Source organism: Geotrypetes seraphini, chromosome 5 (genome assembly GCF_902459505.1).
Source record: "Geotrypetes seraphini chromosome 5, aGeoSer1.1, whole genome shotgun sequence".
Taxonomy (NCBI): Eukaryota; Metazoa; Chordata; class Amphibia; order Gymnophiona; family Dermophiidae; genus Geotrypetes; species Geotrypetes seraphini.
The window spans coordinates 216,619,543-216,643,131 of NC_047088.1; the positions used below are offsets into that span (position 1 = coordinate 216,619,543).

The following is a 23,589-nucleotide window of genomic DNA, read 5'->3' on the forward strand; positions in this document are numbered from 1 at the left end:
AATAAGCATGCACTCTTAACAACATTGCTCCTGTGATGAAAAAATACCAAGCCCTCCCTAATTCCAAACAAAAATTAATACAGTAAACCCCCGCGAGTTCACGGTTCGCAAATCACGGACCCAGTAATTTGCGGTGTTTTCCGACCTCCTCTTTCTGGTACTAAAGTCATGGTTACACCAATCAGGAGCTGCTTTGACACGCTATCCGGTGTATCAAAGCAGCTCCTTATTGGTGTAACCATGACTTTAGTATCAGGAAGAGACGGTTTGAAAATGTGCCCAGCTTTGTAAGTACAATTTAAGCACTCGCTGGCACCCCAGCTGCCCTCTCCTGCCTTCGATCAGCTGAAAAACCGTATTCGCGGTTTTTCAAAATTCATGGGTGTTCCTGGAATGGAACCCCCGCGAATTTCGGGGGAGTACTGTAATCGACATAGGAAAAGATACAAAAAATAAAAAACAATCAAATAGAATGCCCCTTAAATTTTCAATATATTGCATTCAGGGAACACATTAATAGTGAGGAAGAGAGTGCCACAGGTTTAATTTTAAAGGTGGAGAAAAGACCTCAGTGTCATCATGGTATATTAAGACTGAGTTTTTTTTTCTTAATCTACCGTGACACTGAGGTCTTTTCTCCACCTTTAAAATTAAACCTGTGACACTCTCTTCCTTACTATTAATGTGTTCACTGAATGCAATATATTGAAAAAATAGGAAAAGATACAACATGAAAAATTGAGCTTTACATCCCTTCATTTACCATGCACCTGCTAAAACCTGAGTTGAATATTACCAATTCTGGTACAGAGCCCACTTGCATCTGTCACACAGGGTTAATGTGCAAGACAGGGCTTTAGAGCACAGCTCACTATGGTGACTCCAAATGAAATGGCCTTAGCATGAATGATTACCTTTAGTACATAAGCCACTAAATATAATATCCAAGTTCCCAAGCACCAAAGCAGATAAAGTGTGCATAGTTTCTTTAATCTTCACATAAAAATCTGAAAAAACAAATATCCACCAACAAAATTTGAACACTGGATAAAGTAACAAATGTAGCCACATTAAACTGCATGTGGTATTTTAACTTTCCCAAACTTTCCTTGCAACATCTTGGTGTATGCGCACGCAAAAATAGTATTAACATGAAACTGGTAACTCAGGAAGTTTTAACAGAAACAGAAATGACCTACTTTCACCTGTCAGAAAAGTCCTTCTCACATTAGCTTTCATAAACTCAGCCAGCATGAGCAACGGCCAATTGTGCCTTATTGTATGTTAGCGGATGTCATGAATTTATGGTATCAATACAATAGATAAACCTTTGGGCAAGACAAAACTGGTGCTTTGCAGACGATGCTACAGGAATTACTTCCATAGGAAGAAACATGTAAGGATTTTGACAAGATGCTCTTCTAAATGGAATACTCCTTGGTTTTTTTTTTTAAGTTAGAATTCATTGTGTAGTTTCAGATGACAAAATGACATTATTGCATCCCTACTTGTAAAAGGCAACTTTGCTCTATCAATAAATCTGAGGTGCTTGAGTTGAATCATTATCTTGGAAGCAGCATTCTTCTTTTATAGTTTTAGAGCACTCTATTCTTCAGTGTAATAATTTCCAAACTGCCATTTCTGGTAGCTATTCGTGAAGTCACAAGAATTCACCCTAATGGTTTTGTGTACTCCGTCCACTTCCAAACACATTTCTTGAGAAAGATATTCCACAACAAAGTGATCTGCCTGAAGGAAAAAAAAAAAAATTAAAATAAAACCAAGTTAAAATGAAATACTCTTAACAGCTGCTTTACAGAAATACAGTGTGGGCCTGATTCTCTATAGGATGCCAATCTCAGCGGCTGTCAATCGCGTGTCAATCATGCATTTTCCAAAACTGCACACTGTTTCCTGCATTCTAAAGAGAATTGCTTCTATATCGCTGAACAGACGCCTTAAATGGCTAAGGCCACTTTTGTGCGAAACCACTCCCACACCCCACCCTGGGTGTGCTTAAGCATCCCTAGGCATCTCTGTAGATGCGCTAGAGATGACAACAATGTAGGCGTCAAGTCTTCGCTCAACTTTTTTCTAAAAATGTGTCCCAATTGGCTGCCAGATGGTGGTAGGATGCCTACCGCTGCCTACAATTGGGATGTACATTTCGAGAATCAGGCCCTATATGTGTGTGTGTGTGTGTGTATGGGGGGGTGCATTATTGAATGCTATCACAAGTTTCTCATTCATAAGTTAATAATCCACCTGCTACTCAATATTGCTAGCTGAGAAACAGGACTCCAAATCATTCTTTACCAATATGCTGGTATTGGACCTCAACACTGCTAGCTGTGTTATGACACAAGTTTGTTGCTCTGGCAAAATTTCTCATTTTGGCTCATGAATATCTAGGCATTTATCTTCAAAGGCTTACAAAATGTTACAGCAGGAAAAAGAGTTAATTTAACTACATGTGCCATGTCCAGGTAGGAGCTGCCCAAAATAGATACATACTTTTGGCCTCATGGGAAACAATAGTTCTGAGGATGGAAAGGATGCTTTAGAAATGTACTCTTCATTTTAAAAAGCTATGCATGTGTTTTTCATGTAAGAACGTAATCTTCCATTCTGTTATGTCCCTTCTGGAATCCATACAAAGCTGACGTAACAAAGCAAAGTCAATGTTTACGGTGGGACAGACAAGCCTGCCCGCAACACCGAAGCCCACATGCAGCACTGGACCGAGCCGTCGCATTCACTTATAACATTAAATACGGTAGCTCTGTTAGTCTGATGTAATGAAATTGACAGAAATGGGTGGCACCTTACTAATTAATTTATTGAGGCAAAAGGTCCTAAGGTTGCTATACTCTTACAAAGGAATTTCAAAGGGACACTCCAACATGAATGAAGTTGCTGAATTGGAACTCATCAAAAAGATTGACACCAGGCCTGAATAGAGATAATGGATTCATGACACACTACAGGCTTAAAAGGACTTACTGTAACTGTTATAGGTTGATAATCAAAATTATTTAACTGGTCAGGAGAGGCTCCTAGACGGTTAAATTGCTTTTGAGGTGTTATCTGCTGATAGTCAGTGGCTATTTTGTGAGCGGTCTGGGAGCAGAGTTGGCACTTTTGTGATCAAGTGCCGGTTGGACTGCATAAAAAACAGTCCTGTCTTTATCCGGTTTTGCTTAGGAAGTTAAGTGATGGATATTGTATTTAACCAGATAAGAGATAGCTGGCCACATAAACCCAGATACTCAATGCCTGTGCCTGGACATGGCTTGACAATGAATATCCTGGCATAATGCCAGAAGCAGCCAGAGAGTGATGACGTGTCACCAGCTGTTTGTGTAAGGACCTTCTTTCAGTCATTTAATAAATACATGTGGGTAACTTGTGTTTGAAAACTGGCTGGGTCTGTGAGGACTGAAAACTAGGAGGTCCTATTTTGAGTCTTGGTGGTCAGAATTTTTTCAAATGCTAGCTGGCATGGCTAAAAATAATCCAGATATTCAGCGCCAGCAGTGGTCAGCTCTGAATATCCAAGGAGGGAAGTCAGGGCTATCCAGACAGCGAGCCCACTTTCTGGACAGTCTTTTTGTTGCCTTAACTTTATTTGGATTTTTATCTGGTTAGCAGACTGAATAGTGCTGCTAATCAGATAACATCCAGATCTGCCCGCTTTCCACCCCTGCATTGATTGCCCCAGCACTATTCAGATAGCGCAGAGGTAGACTAAGGAAACTCTGCAGCAGATCCATATAATGACATTGAATATCCTGATTAGCAGCACTTATCTGTTTAACAGGTACTGCTAATCACATAAGCACTGCTGAATATTGGTCTGTAGGTGCTTGTGATAGTGTGAGCGAGGGTTGAGGGTGGGCCTTCGGATTATACAGCCACACAAGGTAAAGAAAAATTCTTTAACACAAAGATTGAGGCCTGTTACTTTACAGGCCCAGAAATTGAAGAATAATCTCTTGAAATTCATTGGCAATCAAAATAGGCCTGTGACTGGCAGGCCCCAAAGTATAGCATATACTTTACACAAATACTGGTCTAGCTTCAGCCAGGTCTCAAAAACAGGATCTCACAACTATTCAAGTTAAAGTTGGCCTACCTGAGCCTAGCTACTCTAGAGTGGCAAAAACAAGGAAAGCAACTCTGGAACTGATGATCTTGATAAAGTCTTTATTAGTCAATTGTAGTATACATGATGCAAACACATAGGCAACAGCAAAAGAATTGTGGTATGGACCCAATAAGGTCTATGTTTCGATCAAAAAAGACCTTCTTCCGGGGTCCGTAGTTGCTGTAAACCACTATGAATAGACTGCTAATAAGCAAAACAATAAACCATGTGCCGGAGCAGTAGCCAAACTAACAATCTGGCGTGTAACTTGTCTACAATACAATACAATGTTTATATCCCACATGTACTTAAATTGGTTCAGTGCAGCAAAGTACAAAGCCCAGGCATTCCCAGGAAAATACAAGATATATTTTTATTTTCTGAAATAGTCAAGTTTTGAGGCATTTTCTAAACTGCAAATAAAGTGCAAGCTAATCCAAAATTTCTTTCCCTTTCCTGTTCTAACTGCTCAAATCCTTTATAAATTTCCCAGACAGGTTATTTTTGGAAACAATATTAGGTTAGAACATAGAATGAGTGACAGATCCAGTGGCATACCAAGGGCGGGGCAGGAGGGTGGTCCACCCAAGGTGCATGCCTTAAGGGGGTGCACAGCTGGCACACCAAATCTGGAACCTCCTGCCTACTCTGCTGCTGCTGCTTTTCGGAAACAGCAGTAGCGGCAATAAACTTTAAATTCAGTTATCGTGGGACCTCCCCGTGGCTGCTGGTCCACCCCCAACTACGTTATTTCTTGTTCCGGAGCAGAGTCAGCAGCCTCAGTCATCACAAGACCTTGCTGCATCTCCTCATGGTTGCTAACTCTGCTCCAGAACAAGTAAGTGACATCAAAGGGGGTGAACTGGCAGCCGCGGGGAGGCGCAAGATCACGCGATGACTGCCACTGCTGGCTCTGCTTCGGAACAAGTAAATGGTGTTGGAGGGAGTGGACCAGCAGCTGCAGTCATGCAGGACCACCTTCCTGTGGCTGCCGGTCCACTCTCTCTGACGTAACTTACTTGTTTCAGAGCAGAGCCGGCAGCCGGGGAGGTACAGTAAGGTCCCGGGAAAGAGACATAAGGAGGATGGGTTGGAGGGAAAAGAAAGGGAGAAGGTGCTGATGGAAGTGGGGGGAAAGGAGAGACAAGGGGCAGATGCTGATGGAAGAGGGGTGGATGGAGAGAGAAAAATGGCAAACATGTTAGTGGGGAAGGTAGAGGGGGAGCCTATGCTGGATGGAAGTGCGGATGGGAGAGAAAGGAGCAGATGCTGGATGGAAGTAGGAAGGAGAGAAAGAGAGCAGACAATGAATGGAAGTGGAGAGAGGGGGCTGACGCTGGATGGAAGTTGACAGAGAGAGGAGAAGATGCTAGATGTAAGGGGTAGAAGGAGGGGATAAATAGAAAGAGGGCACATGCTGGAAGGGGGAAAAGTGGACTAATTTAGTGAAATACTGGAGGGAGTGAGGGAAAGAGGTGGAAAGCTGTAGGTAGACACAGTGAAAAGGGAAACTGACGACAGGGTAGTAAGAAAATCTAGACAAATGCAGAAAATAAATTGAGAAGGAAGATGAGGGAAGAAAAGGAAAGGGAGAGGAGAGGGTGAAATGCCAAACCATAGGGGTGTGGGAGGGAAGGGAGATGCCAGACCATTGGAGGAGGGGAGGGAAGGGAAAAAGATGGATGCCAGACCTATGAGGGTGAAGGGAGAGATGGAAGGGGGAGGCATATAGTTTCTGGAAGGGGCATAGGAGAGAACATTCCATATAGAAGGGGCAGACAGTGGATGGAAGGAAGAGAATGACAAGAAGATGAGGAAAGCAGAAACCAGAGAAGACAAAGGTAGAAAAAAATTTTCTATTTATTTTTTTCTTTAGGATAAAGTAGTATTGTAGTTGTGTTGATAAATATTTATAAATAGAAAATGGAAATAAGGTGATCCTTTTATTTATCTAATTGTAACACATTTTGGACTAATTCAGAGACCAAAACCCCATTCCTCAGGTCAGGACAGGATAGTGTAACAGCAGTATACTTTACTGACCTGAGAAAAGAGGTTGTGGTCTCCGAATGCTAATTGAAAAATGTATTAGTCCAATATAATGATATCTTATTTTTCATTTTTATTTTAGTTCCCCCACCTTTTGGCCCCCTTTTATGAAGCTGCATTAGGCTTTTTTTTGTCACTAGCTGTGATGATATTAGCTCCGATGTTCATAGGAATTCTTTGAGCTCCAGAGCTTTTACTGCCCTGGCTTGCAATAACAAAAACCCTAACGCAGCTTCATAAAAGGGCTGGGGGGGAGGGGTTATTTGTTAATTTGATGATCTCTTAGAGAGAGGAAAAGATAATGGTTAATGCAGATGGGTAGACTAGATTGGCCATTTGGCTTTTATCTGGCACCATGTTTCCATTTTTCTGGTTTTTTTCAAATTTACATCTGTTATCTTTATATTTTGCACAATATTAGGGGACATGCGTCACTGTTTCTGTGGTGTTGCATTGTATGCAGAGTCCAGCTTCTTGGTGGTTCAGTTTAACTTTTGTCTACATATTTCTATTTTACTCCTCCCCCTTTTACACTACTGTAGCGTGTTTATTAGCGCTGGCCACGGTGGTAACAGCTCCGATGCTCATAGGAATTCTATGAGCGTCAAAGCTGTTATTGCCGTGGCTGGTGCTAAAAACCGTGCTACAATTTTGCAAAAAAAGGAGGGGGATAGTTTGTGATTACATATTCCATACTGGGTGAAGGTGTTTTCTGTGTTCTGTGTGTACGAAAGAGATGGTTCTTTGTTAGCATTGACTGTGCAGGATCAATCTGTACTAGTCTGGCTTGTTTAGTTTTACAATGGGTATATTTTGTTCTACTGCTCACTGCAGTATGTAAGATGCTGCCTTTTCCTAGGTTCACTCTTGTTGTGCGATGTGTAGATTGTTTCTAAAAATCATGCTTTTCATATAGATGGGGGAGGGGTGTCAAAAAATGATGGGCCCTGGTGTCACATATGCTAGGTATGCCACTGGACAAGTCTTCACCTACAAAGATGTATTTCTACAGACTCCCTCTCTGTGTGCACTGAACAGTTAGAAAGCTATAATAAATCCTTAAGATGTAATTAAGCTGTACTTACCAGCAATGGTTGAAAAGTTATCAGAGATTTATGCAACCACCGAATGCTGTTGTTCCTATTATCACAAGGCTGGAGTGCCAAAGTACCTTTCAGTTCCACTGGTGTGATGCAAAAGTTCTCATGCTTAATTAACCTTAACCAAGTATAGCTGAACTGTTGATTCTGTGGAGAAAAATAATTATCTAATGATGACTAACGTTTAATATGATAATCCTCCATGGCACCATCTCAATAATACAAATCAGAATGCCATTTTCTCACTATAAAAACAAAAGGAGCAAAAAGAGTTCCATGGGATATCAACAAATGAACAAACAAAGTGGAACACTATGGAGTCTAAAGCAGTAGTTCCCATATAATGGAGGTGCCAGGCATGCAAATCTGCTCCATGCATATGCATTAGGGTTATCCTGAAAACCCAACTGGCCTGGTGGTCCTCCAGGACAGGGTTGGGAACCACTGGTCTAAAGTACCTTTAATAAAGCATAAAACAGTCCAAATAACAAGAAGTTGCTCTCTGGGAGAACAGGCTCAATTCAAAGCAGTCTCTTTCTCTCGACAGCTGTGTTTCAGTTGGTACGCCTTCATCAGGCTGTAAACTGTCCTGCGATAATGGGATCTGATGGTATATAAAAGGGGATGGATTTGATATACAGTACTCCCCCAATATTCGTGAGGGTTCCTTTCCAGGAACCCCCGCGAATCTTAAAAAAGCGCAAATACGGTTTTTCGTGGGGGAGACTGGAGAGGACAGCGAGAGAGGCAGGAGAGAGCAGCCGGAGCACCGGCAAGTGAAGGAAATCACTAGCTGTATGCTCTGACCGCCTCTTCCTGTACTAAAGTCGGGCCTTACCAATCAGGAGCTGCGTGTCAAAGCTGGTCGGCGGTTGGAAAATACCGCGAATGACCGGGACCGTGAACCACCGACTGCAAATTTGTGGGGAAGCACTGTATTGCTTTTCTGGTTGCAATCAAAGTAGTTTATATTCTGTATTATATATGTTTATTATTTATTATTAGTTGTGTTATAAAAATGTTACTTTAAGCTTTCTTTTGATATTTACAGGACAGCCAAGAATGTCTAGTCAGTTAGAATTTGTCAGAAAATGGTCTTCTCCAAAGATATAACACAGCCTCTTCTCCCACACTGCTATGCTCTTGAGATGAATAATAATAACAACTTTATTTTTATATACTGCAATACCACAAACAGTTCAGAACGGTTTACAAAGAATGAGACTGTATACAGACAGCGATAGTACAAAAAACTTTTGAAATTACATTAGCATGTTAAGATTAATCAAATTTATCAGGAAGTATTTTAAAAATACATCAAGGCAGGAATGGAGTCAGCTTTTAAATAATCAACAAGCCAGGAGGATCAGGCTGCCTCTTTTAGTTTTTATAGATTGAAAGATCCAGTACTCATGTTTGTTTTCAGACCTTGGCCCAGAAATGCCCCCTCTCAAAATGGCTAGAAGCATCTCACATACACATTTAGCTAGACTGGCAAAGGGTAATTTTCAGAGGAGCAATTTATCTGAGAAATTGTCCTCTTCATGCACCTTTCATCAACTGCTAGTTCTGTCTGATAAATTAGTGTTTATTGAAAGTTTCTATACTGCTACTAATGCCTGGGGAGTCAATTCAGAACAGTTTACATGAGCTTCTGTAATGGTGTTACTATAAATGAGCTTCAGTGAAGGCGTTACAATACCGAGTTAGCGTTTTCTGGGAAGATTTTCAATACTGATATAATTAAATCATAATCAATGCATGACTTCTGTAAAGATGTTACAATACAGAGTTAGCGATTTATGAGATGGTTTTCAATGCAGACATAATTAAATCATAATCAATCATCCTACTTTGTTGCGCCTATTTATACCATAATCAATTTGCCTGCTTATATAAACACATATAATATATACACACACAAATATTAGTATCGTGCACTGTGTTAATACTATTCCTATTTCTTTGCACGCTTAGTATCAATATCGTGTTCTATGTTCGTACTGGAAATACTAACTTCCTGATCGATCTTGTTATCTGTGTTTTATCTATCATATCTTCTACAATTCTGGATATCGCAACCGGTATCCCTACTTTTATAACACTATCTAACTTGAGGGTTCTTTTACTAAACTGTGTTAAAATCTGCAGTTACGAGGGCTTAAAGCAGAACCTTACCAATCAATTTTCTACCCATCCCTTAAGTTCTCCCAAAGACTCAATTTATATAACCAGCTCCCTAAACTGTCTTTTTTCCTGGAAATGTCCAGTTATCTTCTCATGTAATCCGCCTAGAACTGCAAGGTACAGGCGGAATAGAAGTCACTAATGTAATGTAAATACAAATAGGCACCTATTGGGGATGCTCCCAATACTCTTTATTGCAGGACATGCATTAATATTCACATTACCTGTTCCTTATTAATGTGGAATAACTTAGCACCTCCTTAAGGGAGTGTGCTTAAGAGGGCTGGCAGTTTTCTATGACCTCTATCATATGCATGGATTGATAGTATACAGATGCATACATTTTTGCTAACTCTATAGCATAGCGAGGGTGGTAGGCGGCCCCCTCTTGCCCTCTTATCTGCCCTCCCTGCCGTGCGCACGCCCCTTCTCCAATACCTTTTTAGCTTCCCCAGTGCGTGCAGCATCTCCAACTTGCTACCCGTGCTGGCATCTGTTCTCCCTCTGTTGTCACTTCCTAATCACGGGACATGAAAGTAACGTGAAGAGCTAGAGGTATGGTGTGGGGAAGTGAAGGCACATGTCTGGTGGGGGAGGAGCAGGGAGGGGGTCAGAGAGGAGGTGAAATGTTGGTGCCCCCTCTAAGACGGCGCCCAAGGCAGTCTTGCCCCTCCCCGCCCCCTCTTACGCCACTGTCTACACCTAAGTGCATATATGCACATATACCCAGTTACACTAGTATTCAGTAAAAGAAAGTACGAGTCTACTTTCTCTCATAGAATATGTGCCAACCAGTTGTCCTATGGGTGCCTATATTTAGGCACACAGGTATAGAATTACCCCTCCCCCGCCCCAGTGTCTTTAGGTATTCAGAAGGCAGACTTATATGCGTACTGCCCACTGGTGAACATTTAAGTTCGTTTGAACATGGGCCAGAAGATTTTTATATTAACGTCCATGCGGATGCGACTTCAGTAATGTAGGTGTAGTTTGAAAGCTGAATCATTCATAAACTCAAACAGTTTGATCACTGAAAAAAAAGTAAAATGTTATCCATGAGTGCAGATAATTTATGAGTCAGCTAGAAGACAACTGCATGGTTAGGCTGACTTTAGTATAGACAGCAACAGTGTAATCCTACACAGCAAGCAACCAGTGCATTTTGTAAATGGTCTAGTTGACAACAAATGTAGCATTAAGATGGTAAAAGCTTGTGTAGCCTACCTTGCTGAAAACATCACAGATCTCAAAACCAATGGTAAAGTTCTGTATAAAGAGGCATTGACCCAATGCCACATTAGCAAGCTGGAGAACAGAAAGAGAAGAGAGACCACAATAAGGGACTGCAAAGGACACAAGAAAAAAACGTGTTTTGTTGAAACACAAACCCATAATGAGCTTGGAGAGGTAGCAGGGATACTAGGTGACACACCATGTGCTATGTTTGTCGGTTGCTAGCTATAATAGAAACATAAACTAGCTAAAGCACACATATAAAAAGAGATCAGAGAGGATTTGGTCATGAAGTCAACAAACCCATGTTCTCAACAGAATCTCTTCCTGGAATCCTGAAAATAGCTTGAACAATTTTTTTTTTGGTTAGAATTAAATTTCTACTTTCATAAGGGCAGCATCGTGTATTTTAAATTGCTGAGTAAATCCAATATATATCTCTACCTAAAAAACAAACAAACAGTAGCACGTGGAGAGCAGCTGGTCCGAGACCACATCATGCCCCCTCTTATCGTCTTAGATAGTTCTGAGCTATTTAAAAAAACAAGGCACAGTTTTCACCTAACTGCTTTATTTGGACTTAAATCTGCTTCTGACCGGAAAGTAAATAATCTAGAAACGTTTTTTGTATCCTAGCCTGGCAACTGGGAAAAGGCTTTAACAAATTGGTTGTAGGATTCTTCACTACTGATTACTTAATAATGACTGTGCTTATTGTCTCCTTACTCTCTTTCCTGTGCTAAACCAGCTCTCAGGTGTCACCTTCCCTAAACATTTTATAAAACAAATAAATAATGGAGATTTCTAAGGAGATTGTAGATGGCATGATAGGCCATATATTCTTTATCTGCCTTCATCTATATATATAAAATCGGAGGTATGTATGTATGTATGTGCCGCGATCACGCAAAAACGGCTTGACCGATTTGAACGAAACTTGGTATGCAGATCCCTCACTACCTGGGATGATATGTTCTGGGGGTCTCGCGGCCCACCTGCACACGTGGGCGGAGCTACAAACAGAACATCAGATTTCACCCATTCATGTCAATGGAAAAAATGTAAAAAGCTGCCATTCTCACAGTAATTCAAAAACGACTTGACCAATTTGAACAAACCTTGGTATGCAGATCCCTCACTACCTGGGGTGATATGTTCTGGGGATCTCGCGGCCCACCTGCACACGTGGGCGGAGCTACAAACAGAAAATCAGATTTCACCCATTCATGTCAATGGAAAAAATGTAAAAAGCTGCCATTCTCACAGTAATTCAAAAACGGCTTGACCGATTTGAACGAAACTTGGTAGGCAGATCCCTCACTACCTGGGGTGATATGTTCTGGGGGTCTCGCAGCCCACCTGCACATGTGGGTGGAGCTACAAACAGAAAATCAGATTTCACCCATTCATGTCAATGGAAAATATGTAAAAACCTGCCATTCTCACAGTAATTCAAAAACGGCTTGACCGATTTGAACGAAACTTGGTATGCAGATCCCTCACTACCTGGGGTGATATGTTCTGGAGGTCTCGCGGCCCACCTGCACACGTGGGCGGAGCTACAAACAGAAAATCACATTTCACCCATTCATGTCAATGGAAAAAATGTAACAAGCTGCCATTCTCACAGTAATTCAAAAACGGCTTGACCGGGGCGTGGCTTGGACACGCATGAAGAAAGTCGTGTAATTGAAGAGCTCCATTAAAAAGACCTTGAAAGATTAAATAAATTGAATGAAAACGGAAGAAATATTAAAATTTCACTGGTCCTATGAATAATAAAGAAGAAAAAAGGATGGCAACTGGTAAACAGAATAAAAACGACTTCGCTGTATCAGGAAGTAGCAAAAGGGCAAAACCGGAGCAGGAGAGCAGTTTAAAACTGACAGACACAGAAGTTATGAAAGAGTTAAAAGAAATTAAAGAAATGCTTTCTATTATTACTAAAAAAGTTACCGATTTAACAGAAGAGGTTTCAAATATAAATAAGAAGATGGATGTGCTTGAATTGAAATCTAACAACTTAGAAGAAAGAATGCTGACAGTTGAAGAGGAAATCTGTTATAGCCAAGCAGACAGGAAAAAAATTGAAATACTTATTAAAGACCTGGAAGATTTTTCGAATCGTGAACGAAGAAGTAACATCCGTCTGATTGGCTTGCCGGAAGGAGCAGAATTAGGAAATCCTGTCACCTTCATTGAAAAATTACTTCCCAAGCTACTTCCTTTGCAAACGAAATTTCCCATAGAAATAGAAAGAGCACATAGAGTGCCTTTAAAAAGAGCAGTAAACCAGCAAGGACCAAGACCTTTTATTTTTAAACTATTGCGACACCAACAGGCCATAGAAATATTACAACTGGCCAAGAAAAATAAAGGTTTGAAGTATCAGGATGCTTTTATACATCTAGTGCCGGATTTCGCAAAAAATACAGCTGTAAAAAGAAAGAAGTTATTGGATTTAAGACCAAAGCTGAGAGAATTAGGAGCGAAGTTTGGATTGGTATACCCTGCTACTATGAAAGTGACAATTGGAAACAAAACTTTATCTTTCAATGATCCAGAGAAATTAGAAAAATTTATTCAAAACCAGGAAGTACCAATGTCTTCTTAAATTGTTTATCATATTTTAGTTCCTATATATAGATAACTGAATATAGTTAAATAACTAATTTGATAAAAAGGTATTATAAATTGATTTGGAAAAACTATATAGAATGTAATATATTCAAATCAATTCAAATATTCTACACTAACGATATTCAAAAATGGAATTCAAATGAAATCAAAATTCCAAAAAAAAAAAAAAAAAAAAAAACTTCTATTAAGGGAATAAGTGAATGTTTTAAACATGAACTAAGTTTATTAAAGGAAGATATGAATGTATTAAAGGAAAATATAATATAATATTAAAGAATGAATTTATAAGGAAAGATGTTCAGGAACATTCAATATTAATTAATAATTTTCAGATAAATGATTTTCATTTTTAGAAAAATAGAAAATATTTGAAAGACTACTTTATAATTTTATAATTTTAATTAATTTAATACAATATAAAGTAAAGATCTTCCTCCATGGAGGGATGCGCAGTGAGGGTGCATCTCGAACATATATAACACTAGATACAGAGGAGAGAATAAAGACTCAGATTCCCAGATGTCAAAGCGAGGGAACTACATGTGATGGACAGAGCAGACACCGGAACTATAAAGAAAGACTTTTGTATAACCGTTGAACTTATGGACAGATCTTGTTGTTGCATCGTATTGATCATATAAAGAGAAGAACTACATACATTGGAAAAAGAAGAAAAGAAGAGAAAATGAAAATTCAAAACGGAATAGAAAACTACAATCAAGAATAAAGATGGACTGAGATATACTTGAAGGAAATGAGTTTGTATTGAAATTATTCTCTCTTCTGGATTCAACTAACATAAAAGTAAAAGAAATATATATGTGAAATCGAGGTGTGCTTTTACGGTGGGTTCCTCCATAGGAGGGGAATTTTTTGATCATAAAATACTTAATTATATATCATTGAATTCCCATATTATTTAAAATAAAACAAATAAGGGATTATTTATTGATATATATTTATTACAAAAATAACAATTTAGATAAATTAACAATATAATATGCTTTGAATATTATATATATATATATATATGTGTGTAACATGGCTAAATTATATTATATTTCATTTAAATAACAAATGTTTTAATTTATAGAATACAATAAGAACAGGTCTTATGGAGTGCTTTATTATCGACTTAGGATGCGTGTTACCAAGTATACACAATTTTTAATTAAAAGGGAGGGTGGGGTGGGGGATGGGAATAGGAAGAGGGGAAAATTAATAATTAAATCTAGAATAATTAAAGAAAAGTGCAGATATCTGATCAAAATTTTATTATTAAGAAGATATTTTATTTTACTCAAATTATTAAATGACAATTAAAATTTTTTCCATTAACGTCAATGGTCTGAATCACCCAGTAAAAAGAAAAAAAATGTTAGGTTTCCTTCACAAGCAAAATGCGGATATCTATTTCATGCAAGAGACACATCTTACAGGGAATGAATCTAATAAACTAATTGGGGGATGGGTATCTAAATGTTTTTTTGCTCCTGCCTTAGGGAAAAAGGCAGGAGTAGCCATACTTATTAATAAGAAATGTACTGCTGATTTTAAACTTATAAAAATTGATCCATTAGGAAGATGGGTACATATCAAAATGATAATGGGAAATACAACCCTGGACTTATTTAATTTATATGCTCCTAATTCAAATCAAATGGAGTTTTTTAAAAAAATTCAACAGATATTACTACCATTGGCTACTTCAAATTTGATAGTAGCTGGAGATTTCAATGCTGTTATGGATCCTATTTTGGATAAGAAACCTAGTAAAATTATAAAATCATTAGGGCTAGAAAATTTGATACAATCTTGTGATTTGGTAGATATATGGCGTATTCTTCATTTTAATGATCAGGAATATTCTTTTTGTTCTCAGGTCCATAAATCATTTTCAAGAATTGATTATATATTTGTTTCTAGTAATTTAGCACAAAAAGTTATGAAAGCAGTTATTGATCCTATTATAATTTCTGATCATGCTGGTGTGTGGATTGATCTAAAAAATGATATAAAAACAAATTTTACATCAATTTGGAAATTTGATAATGCCTTACTTGCTGATGAAAATTTTGTAACAGACCTAAAAGTAAAGATGAAAGAGTTTTTTCAAATTAATAGCACAGACAATATGAATATTGAAATTATATGGGATGCTTGTAAAGCTACAATGAGAGGAAACATTATATCATATTCGGCTTTTATGAAAAAACAGCTTAAAAAACAATTTATGGAATTAGAGGAAGAAATTAAATCATTAGAAAAAAAATTAATTATTAAATGGGAAAATGTAGTATTACAAAAACTATTAAAAGTTAAAACTAAATATAATGAACTCTCTTCACAATTTGTTAGAAAAGAAATGTTCTGTCAGTAATTTAGATATTATGGAAACTCAAATAAAGCTGGAAAAATGTTGGCAAATTTTCTTAAAGCAAAAAAAAGAAAAACTAAAATTATTGCAATAAAAGATACAAAAGGTAATACACACACCAGCACTAAAGATATTGTAAAACAATTTCTTGATTTTTATAAGAGTCTATATACTTCAGATTCTTGTGAAAATAAAGAACAAGATGGCTTAGAGTTTTTAAATTCAATTATTGGACCAAATATTCCAGAACATATAAAAGGAAGTTTAGAAGAACATATATCATTAAAAGAAATAGAACTAGCATTGAAATCTCTTAGAGTTGGATCCGCTCCAGGTGGAGATGGATATACTGTTGAATTTTATAAAACATTTCAAAATATTATATTGCCTTATTTATTAAATTTATATCAATATCAGATACATAATGAAAATATATCAGGTACTATGGCAGATTCTGTAATTATTGTCTTACCAAAACCAAACAGGGATCCTACATTGGTTTCAAACTACAGGCCCATATCATTGTTGAATGTAGATGAAAAATTGCTTGCTAAAGTATTAGCATTAAGATTGGCAAAAGCTCTTCCTTTTATTATAGATGTACACCAAACAGGATTCGTTGCTAAAAGACATTCCTCACATAATACCAGACTGGCACTTCATTCTTTAAACTTAGCGAAAACTATGAATGAACCAGCTTTCTTAATATCGTTAGATGCAGAGAAAGCATTTGATAGAGTGGAGTGGAAATTTATGTATCAAGCTTTAAAATGGTTTGGAATAGGTCCCTTTTTTATTAAAATGATTCAAACATTGTATAGCTCTCCTGGAGCAAGATTAAATATAAATAATAACATTTCAGAAAGATTTAACTTGTTACGGGGGGTTAGACAAGGTTGTCCTTTATCTCCCTTACTTTTTGATATTGTTCTTTAATTGCAATAAATCAAACTAAGGGAATAAAGGGGATCACATTTTCAAATTGGGAATATAAATTATCTGCATATGCAGATGATATTCTTTTATATTTGAGGAAACCGGAAGATACCATTCCATGTTTATTAAATTTATTAGATAAATTTGGTAAATTTTCTGGATACAAAATAAATTGGGAAAAATCTGAAGTTCTTCCAATTAATGTCCATTGTACCAAAGGATTATTTGATTCATATTCATTCCAATGGAAAGAGGAAGGAATAAAATATTTAGGAATTGTTATTAAAAATACAATTGATGATACAGTAACAGAAAATGAAAAAATTTTATTAAAAAAAATAACAGAAATGTGCGAGCAATGGAATCCTTTACATCTTTCATGGTGGGGAAGAGTTCAAACAATAAAAATGATGATCTTACCTGTGGTTTGTTATCAAATGAGTATGATTCCGATATTTTTTCAGGGGTCATTTTATAAAAAATTAAATAGAATACTTACAAAATTTGTTTGGTTTGGGAAAAGGCCAAGAATCGCTTTAGCAACATTACAAAAAACAATTAGAGAGGGAGGGGTAAATTTTCCAAATTTTTATAGGTATCATCAAGCCTATATTTTAAGACAGGGTATGTATTGGATCCTCCCAGACCTCATGGAGAATGTACCAGACTGGTTATATTTAGAATGGCGACTCCTGTTTCCATTATATCCGGAACATCTTATAAGTATAACAATGCCCAAGAGATATAAAGATCACAGAATTTTATTAGATACATGGAAAACAATAAGATTTATTAGTAATATTACAACAGATCCAATAACTAAATCGTTACATCAATCCATTTGGGTAAACTCCAGGATCAAAATTGGTGGATTCAAAATAATATGGAAGCAATGGATAATTGCAGGTATACGGTCTTTAAATGATGTTATAGTAAATGGATCCATGCTTAGTTTTTCACAATTGCAACAAAAATTTGGATTGAACATAACACAATATTTTAAATGGATGCAATTGAAGCAAGCCATCCAGGAAGGGTTCCCTGAATGGAAAAATCTTAATACTCAATATAGTTTGCAAATCCTTTGCTTTCAGGCAGATTTTTTGGGACACCAAGCCGCAAAATGGTATAAATTATTATATGGATTTTTAAATAAAAAAAAAAGAACAGGACTTAGGGACATTTGGAGTATTGAGATAGGACAGACAATTTCTGCAACTCAATGGCAAAAATTTTGGTCCTGGAGAATACATACTACAATGTCAGCATCTATGAGTCAAACATGGTTATTTTTATTACATAGAGTTTTATGGACCCCTACTCGGTTACAAAAAATAGATAGTTCTAAATCTAATAGATGCTGGCATTGTAAGGTAGAAATTGGGACATTAGATCATTTAATCTATTTTTGTCCCTGTATAAATGCCTTTTGGAAAACAATTTGGCCCCAAATTAATATATTATTAGAAAATCATGTTGGACTTACATATGACACAATTTTATTTGGAACAGCAATGAGAACACAGAGTCCAATATCAGCAAACAATAATAAACTTTTATTGATATTAACAGGGGTCGCCATCAGTGTTCCCGCTAAGGTGCGCTGGCCTGCGCACGCGCACAAAATATTACATCGCAGCGCAAAGTTTCTCTTCACAGCGCACACACGCGTCGCAGAGGTAAGGTAAGGGGACGCATTGGGGGGATTGCACTTCCCCACAATTGCCATGCTTCGGTTCCTCTTCTTCCTTCCTTCCCCCCCCCCCCCCCCGCGGGACCCTGTGGCACCATCAACTCTTACTCCCTCTAATGTCGGCCCTGCAGCTCCAGACTTCCTCGCACCTTCTCCCCTCCCCCTTTGGATCGCTATTATTTTAAATGTTATAGCCGCGGAGCTGTATCCATCAGTGGAGATGTCTAACCTCGGCCTGCCCCGGAACTCTTACTGCAACAGTGACTTCCTGTTCCTGCCTAGACGGGCGGCTGCTGCAGTAAGAGTTCCGGGGCAGGCCGAGGTTAGACATCTCCACTGATGGATACAGCTCCGCGGCTATAACATTTAAAATAATAGCGATCCAAAGGGGGAGGGGAGAAGGTGCGAGGAAGTCTGGAGCTGCAGGGCCGACATTAGAGGGAGTAAGAGTTGATGGTGCCGCAGGGTCCCGCGGGGGGGGGGGGAGGAAGGAAGGAAGAAGAGGAACCGAAGCATGGCAATTGTGGGGAAGTGCAGAGCTGCAGGGAAGAGTGTTGCGGTACCCAGCTGGAGGGAGAAGGAAGATGAGGGAGGGAATTAAAGGATATGCCAGGGCTTGGAGCGTAGGAGGAAGGTATGCCAGTCTAAGGGAAAAGGAAGGGGGAGATGTGAGAGCATGGAGGGGGAGCGAAAGATGGAAGAAAAGGAAAGGAGAGAGATGCCAGAGAATCAGGGAAGGGGAGATACCAGACTATGAGGAGAGGTGTGGGAGAGGGAAGGCGAGGAGAGAGATGCCAGACCAATGGGGTGAAAGGAGAGATGGAAGGGGGAGGCATACAGTTTCTGGAAGGGGCATAGAAGGAGAGAAGATGCCATATAGGGGAAGAGAGACGGCAGACAGTGAATGGAAGGAAGAGAGTTACAAGAAGATGAGGAAAGGAGAAACCACAGAAGACAAAGGTAGAAAAAAATTTCTATTTATTTATTGCTTTAGGAGACATGTGTCACTGTTTCTGTGAAGCATTGTATGCAGAGTCCAGCTTCTTGCTGGTTCAATTTAACCTTTGTCTATGTATTTTTATTTTATCCCCCCTTTTACAAAACTGTGAAGCGTTTTTAGCACCAGCCTTGGTGGTAGCAGCTCTGATGCTCAGAATTTTATGAGCATCAGAGCTGTTACCTCCGTAGCTAAAATCCACACTACAGTTTTGTAAAAGAGGGAGGGGTTAGTTTGTGATTACATATTCCTTACTAGGCGAAGGTGTTTTCTGTGTTCTGTGTGTTCGAAAGACATGGTTTTCTGTTAGGATTGACGGTGTAGGATTGATCTGTGCTGGTCTGGCTTGTTTAGTTTTACAATGGGTGTATTGATGTACTGCTCACTGCAATATGTAAGATGCTGCCTTTTCCTAGGTACTCATGTGTGACGTGTGGTTTGTTACTAAAAATCATGTTTTTCTTACAGATGGGGGGGGGGGTGCCAAAAAATGATGGGCCCCGGATGTTACATATGCTAGGTACGCCACTGTATGTAAAGATACCAGAAAGCTGGCGTAGCAAAAACTTCTAAGTTTTGAGTATTTAACCCTCCCACAATCTCACGGGCACTCGTTTCAAGTTTATTGAGATTTTGATTTAAACGCAATATCAAATATTTTCAATGCGTATAACAAAAATAAATTTGGGGAAATAAATAAAACCATTTGAACCAGTGTTCCCGCTAAGCTGCGCTGGCGTGCGCTGGCGCACAAAATATTACATCGCAGCGCACACGTTTCTCGTCACAGCGCACGATCGGAAGAGGCGTACGGCAGATGGCAGGGCGGCGAGAGGAGAATCGGGCGAGTTGGCTCATAACTTGCTGGCGCCCGATATTTTTGGCTCACGGTGAAAAAAGTTTGCTCACAACACCCGCCCGCTTAGAGGGAACACTGGTCGCCATACAACAAATTACTCAAAACTGGAAAGATCATACAAAATTAAATTTCACTTTTTGGTGGAATTCTATTTGCCATATATATAAGATGGAAAAAGCAATAGCGTTACAACATGGTTATATTAAAAAATTTAATAAAATCTGGGGACCATTGGCTCTTTTTTCTAAAGATCAGATATCATAGCACAATGATAGATCATATAATAGGGGTTAGGGTGGGTACAATATTATAATAACAGATGATATATAATTTATTGCAAAAGGGGTTTTTATATATGTTTGTATTAAAATATATATTGATGGATATTCAAGTGTATATTGAAAATTATATGTATTATATATTTATCACTTGATGTAAGAAATTTAAAATGAATAAAGAACTTTAAAAAAAAAAAAAAAACGGCTTGACCGATTTGAACAAAACTTGGTATGCAGATCCCTCACTGCCTGGGGTGATATGTTCTGGGGATCTCGCGGCCCACCTGCACACGTGGGCGGAGCTACAAACAGAAAATCAGATTTCACCCATTCATGTCAATGGAAAAAATGTAAAAAGCTGCCATTCTCACAGTAATTCAAAAACGGCTTGACCGATTTGAACGAAACTTGGTAGGCAGATCCCTCACTACCTGGGGTGATATGTTCTGGGGGTCTCGCAGCCCACCTGCACATGTGGGTGGAGCTACAAACAGAAAATCAGATTTCACCCATTCATGTCAATGGAAAATATGTAAAAACCTGCCATTCTCACAGTAATTCAAAAACGGCTTGACCGATTTGAACGAAACTTGGTATGCAGATCCCTCACTACCTGGGGTGATATGTTCTGGAGGTCTCGCGGCCCACCTGCACACGTGGGCGGAGCTACAAACAGAAAATCAGATTTCACCCATTCATGTCAATGGAAAAAATGTAAAAAGCTGCCATTCTCACAGTAATTCAAAAACGGCTTGACCGATTTGAACGAAACTTGGTATGCAGATCCCTCACTACCTGGGGTGATATGTTCTGGAGGTCTCGCGGCCCACCTGCACACGTGGGCGGAGCTACAAACAGAAAATCAGATTTCACCCATTCATGTCAATGGAAAAAATGTAACAAGCTGCCATTCTCACAGTAATTCAAAAACGGCTTGACCGATTTGAACAAAACTTGGTATGCAGATCCCTCACTACCTGGGGTGATATGTTCTGGGGATCTCGCGGCCCACCTGCACACGTGGGCGGAGCTACAAACAGAAAATCAGATTTCACCCATTCATGTCAATGGAAAAAATGTAAAAAGCTGCCATTCTCACAGTAATTCAAAAACGGCTTGACCGATTTGAACGAAACTTGGTAGGCAGATCCCTCACTACCTGGGGTGATATGTTCTGGGGGTCTCGCAGCCCACCTGCACATGTGGGTGGAGCTACAAACAGAAAATCAGATTTCACCCATTCATGTCAATGGAAAATATGTAAAAACCTGCCATTCTCACAGTAATTCAAAAACGGCTTGACCGATTTGAACGAAACTTGGTATGCAGATCCCTCACTACCTGGGGTGATATGTTCTGGAGGTCTCGCGGCCCACCTGCACACGTGGGCGGAGCTACAAACAGAAAATCAGATTTCACCCATTCATGTCAATGGAAAAAAATGTAACAAGCTGCCATTCTCACAGTAATTCAAAAACGGCTTGACCGATTTGAACAAAACTTGGTATGCAGATCCCTCACTACCTGGGGTGATATGTTCTGGGGATCTCGCGGCCCACCTGCACACGTGGGCGGAGCTACAAACAGAAAATCAGATTTCACCCATTCATGTCAATGGAAAAAATGTAAAAAGCTGCCATTCTCACAGTAATTCAAAAACGGCTTGACCGATTTGAACGAAACTTGGTATGCAGATCCCTCACTACCTGGGGTGATATGTTCTGGAGGTCTCGCGGCCCACCTGCACACGTGGGCGGAGCTACAAACAGAAAATCAGATTTCACCCATTCATGTCAATGGAAAAAATGTAACAAGCTGCCATTCTCACAGTAATTCAAAAACGGCTTGACCGATTTGAACAAAACTTGGTATGCAGATCCCTCACTACCTGGGGTGATATGTTCTGGGGGTCTCGCGGCCCACCTGCACACGTGGGCGGAGCTACAAACAGAAAATCAGATTTCACCCATTCATGTCAATGGAAAAAATGTAAAAAGCTGCCATTCTCACAGTAATTCAAAAACGGCTTGACCGATTTGATCGAAACTTGGTATGCAGATCCCTCACTACCTGGGGTGATATGTTCTGGGGGTCTCGCGGCCCACCTGCACACATGGGCGGAGCTACAAACAGATAATCAGATTTCACCCATTCATGTCAATGGAAAAAATGTAAAAAGCTGCCATTCTCACAGTAATTCAAAAACGGCTTGACCGATTTGAACGAAACTTGGTATGCAGATCTCTCACTACCTGGGATGATATGTTCTGGGGGTCTCGTGGCCCACCTGCACACGTGGGCGGAGCTACAAACATAAAATCAGATTTCACCCATTCATGTCAATGGAAAAAATGTAAAAAGCTGCCATTCTCACAGTAATTCAAAAACGGCTTGACCGATTTGAACGAAACTTGGTATGCAGATCCCTCACTACCTGGGGTGATATGTTCTTGGGGTCTCGCGGCCCACAACTCTATGTTGCTTGCTCAAGGGTGGGTTCACCCAATAATTTATATGTTCTTGCTCCAGGAGGTGAAACTAAAATTGTTGTTTATAATCACGTTTTGCGTTAGTTGTATTGTATTCATTTTGTCAAATATTTCACATTATAATTTGAATATTGTACTTTTTATTAAGCTGTAAAAAAATAATTTCATTCACCACTATAAAGTATCTTTATTTGAATCCATTTACAGTGTTATTGCTATAATTAAATACCCGTGCAACGCCGGGGCATCAGCTAGTTTTTCTATATTATCATGTCTGCCCTAGAGGTCTGCACGGGAACGGGGATCGCGGGGATCCCGCGGGTCCCGCGGGGATCCCGCGGGTTCCCCCCCTGGCCCACGGGACTCCCACGGAGACGCCCCCTGGCCCACGGGACTCCCACGGGGATGCCCCCCTGACCCACGGGACTCCCACGGGGACGCCCCCTTGCCCACGGGACTCCCACGGGGATGAAAACAACCTACCTAAATTCTGGCGATGCAAGCATGCAGATTACAAGTCTGGCGTCGTGTCGGGAAATAGCCATGTTGAGCAGTGAGCTCAGCACGTACACAGATGAAAGCCTTGCTTGCTGATTGGTCCGGC

The 23,589-nt window shown here is 39.4% G+C and overlaps 1 protein-coding gene across 2 annotated transcripts in view; it reads right to left on the bottom strand.

Annotated features, from left to right (window-relative positions):
- Positions 1–969: 969 nt before the first annotated feature.
- GALNT5 (polypeptide N-acetylgalactosaminyltransferase 5) overlaps positions 970–23,589 on the bottom strand; it is a 127,511-nt gene continuing 104,891 nt past the window's right edge. For both annotated transcript variants that reach the window (XM_033946142.1, XM_033946144.1), the window contains exons 9-11: positions 10,708–10,788; positions 7,282–7,443; positions 970–1,749 (exon numbers count right to left, since the gene is read on the bottom strand). In XM_033946142.1, coding sequence (XP_033802033.1) covers positions 1,606–1,749; positions 7,282–7,443; positions 10,708–10,788 — 387 coding nt within the window. In that variant the 3' untranslated portion in view covers positions 970–1,605. The remainder of the gene's footprint in view (positions 1,750–7,281; positions 7,444–10,707; positions 10,789–23,589) is intronic.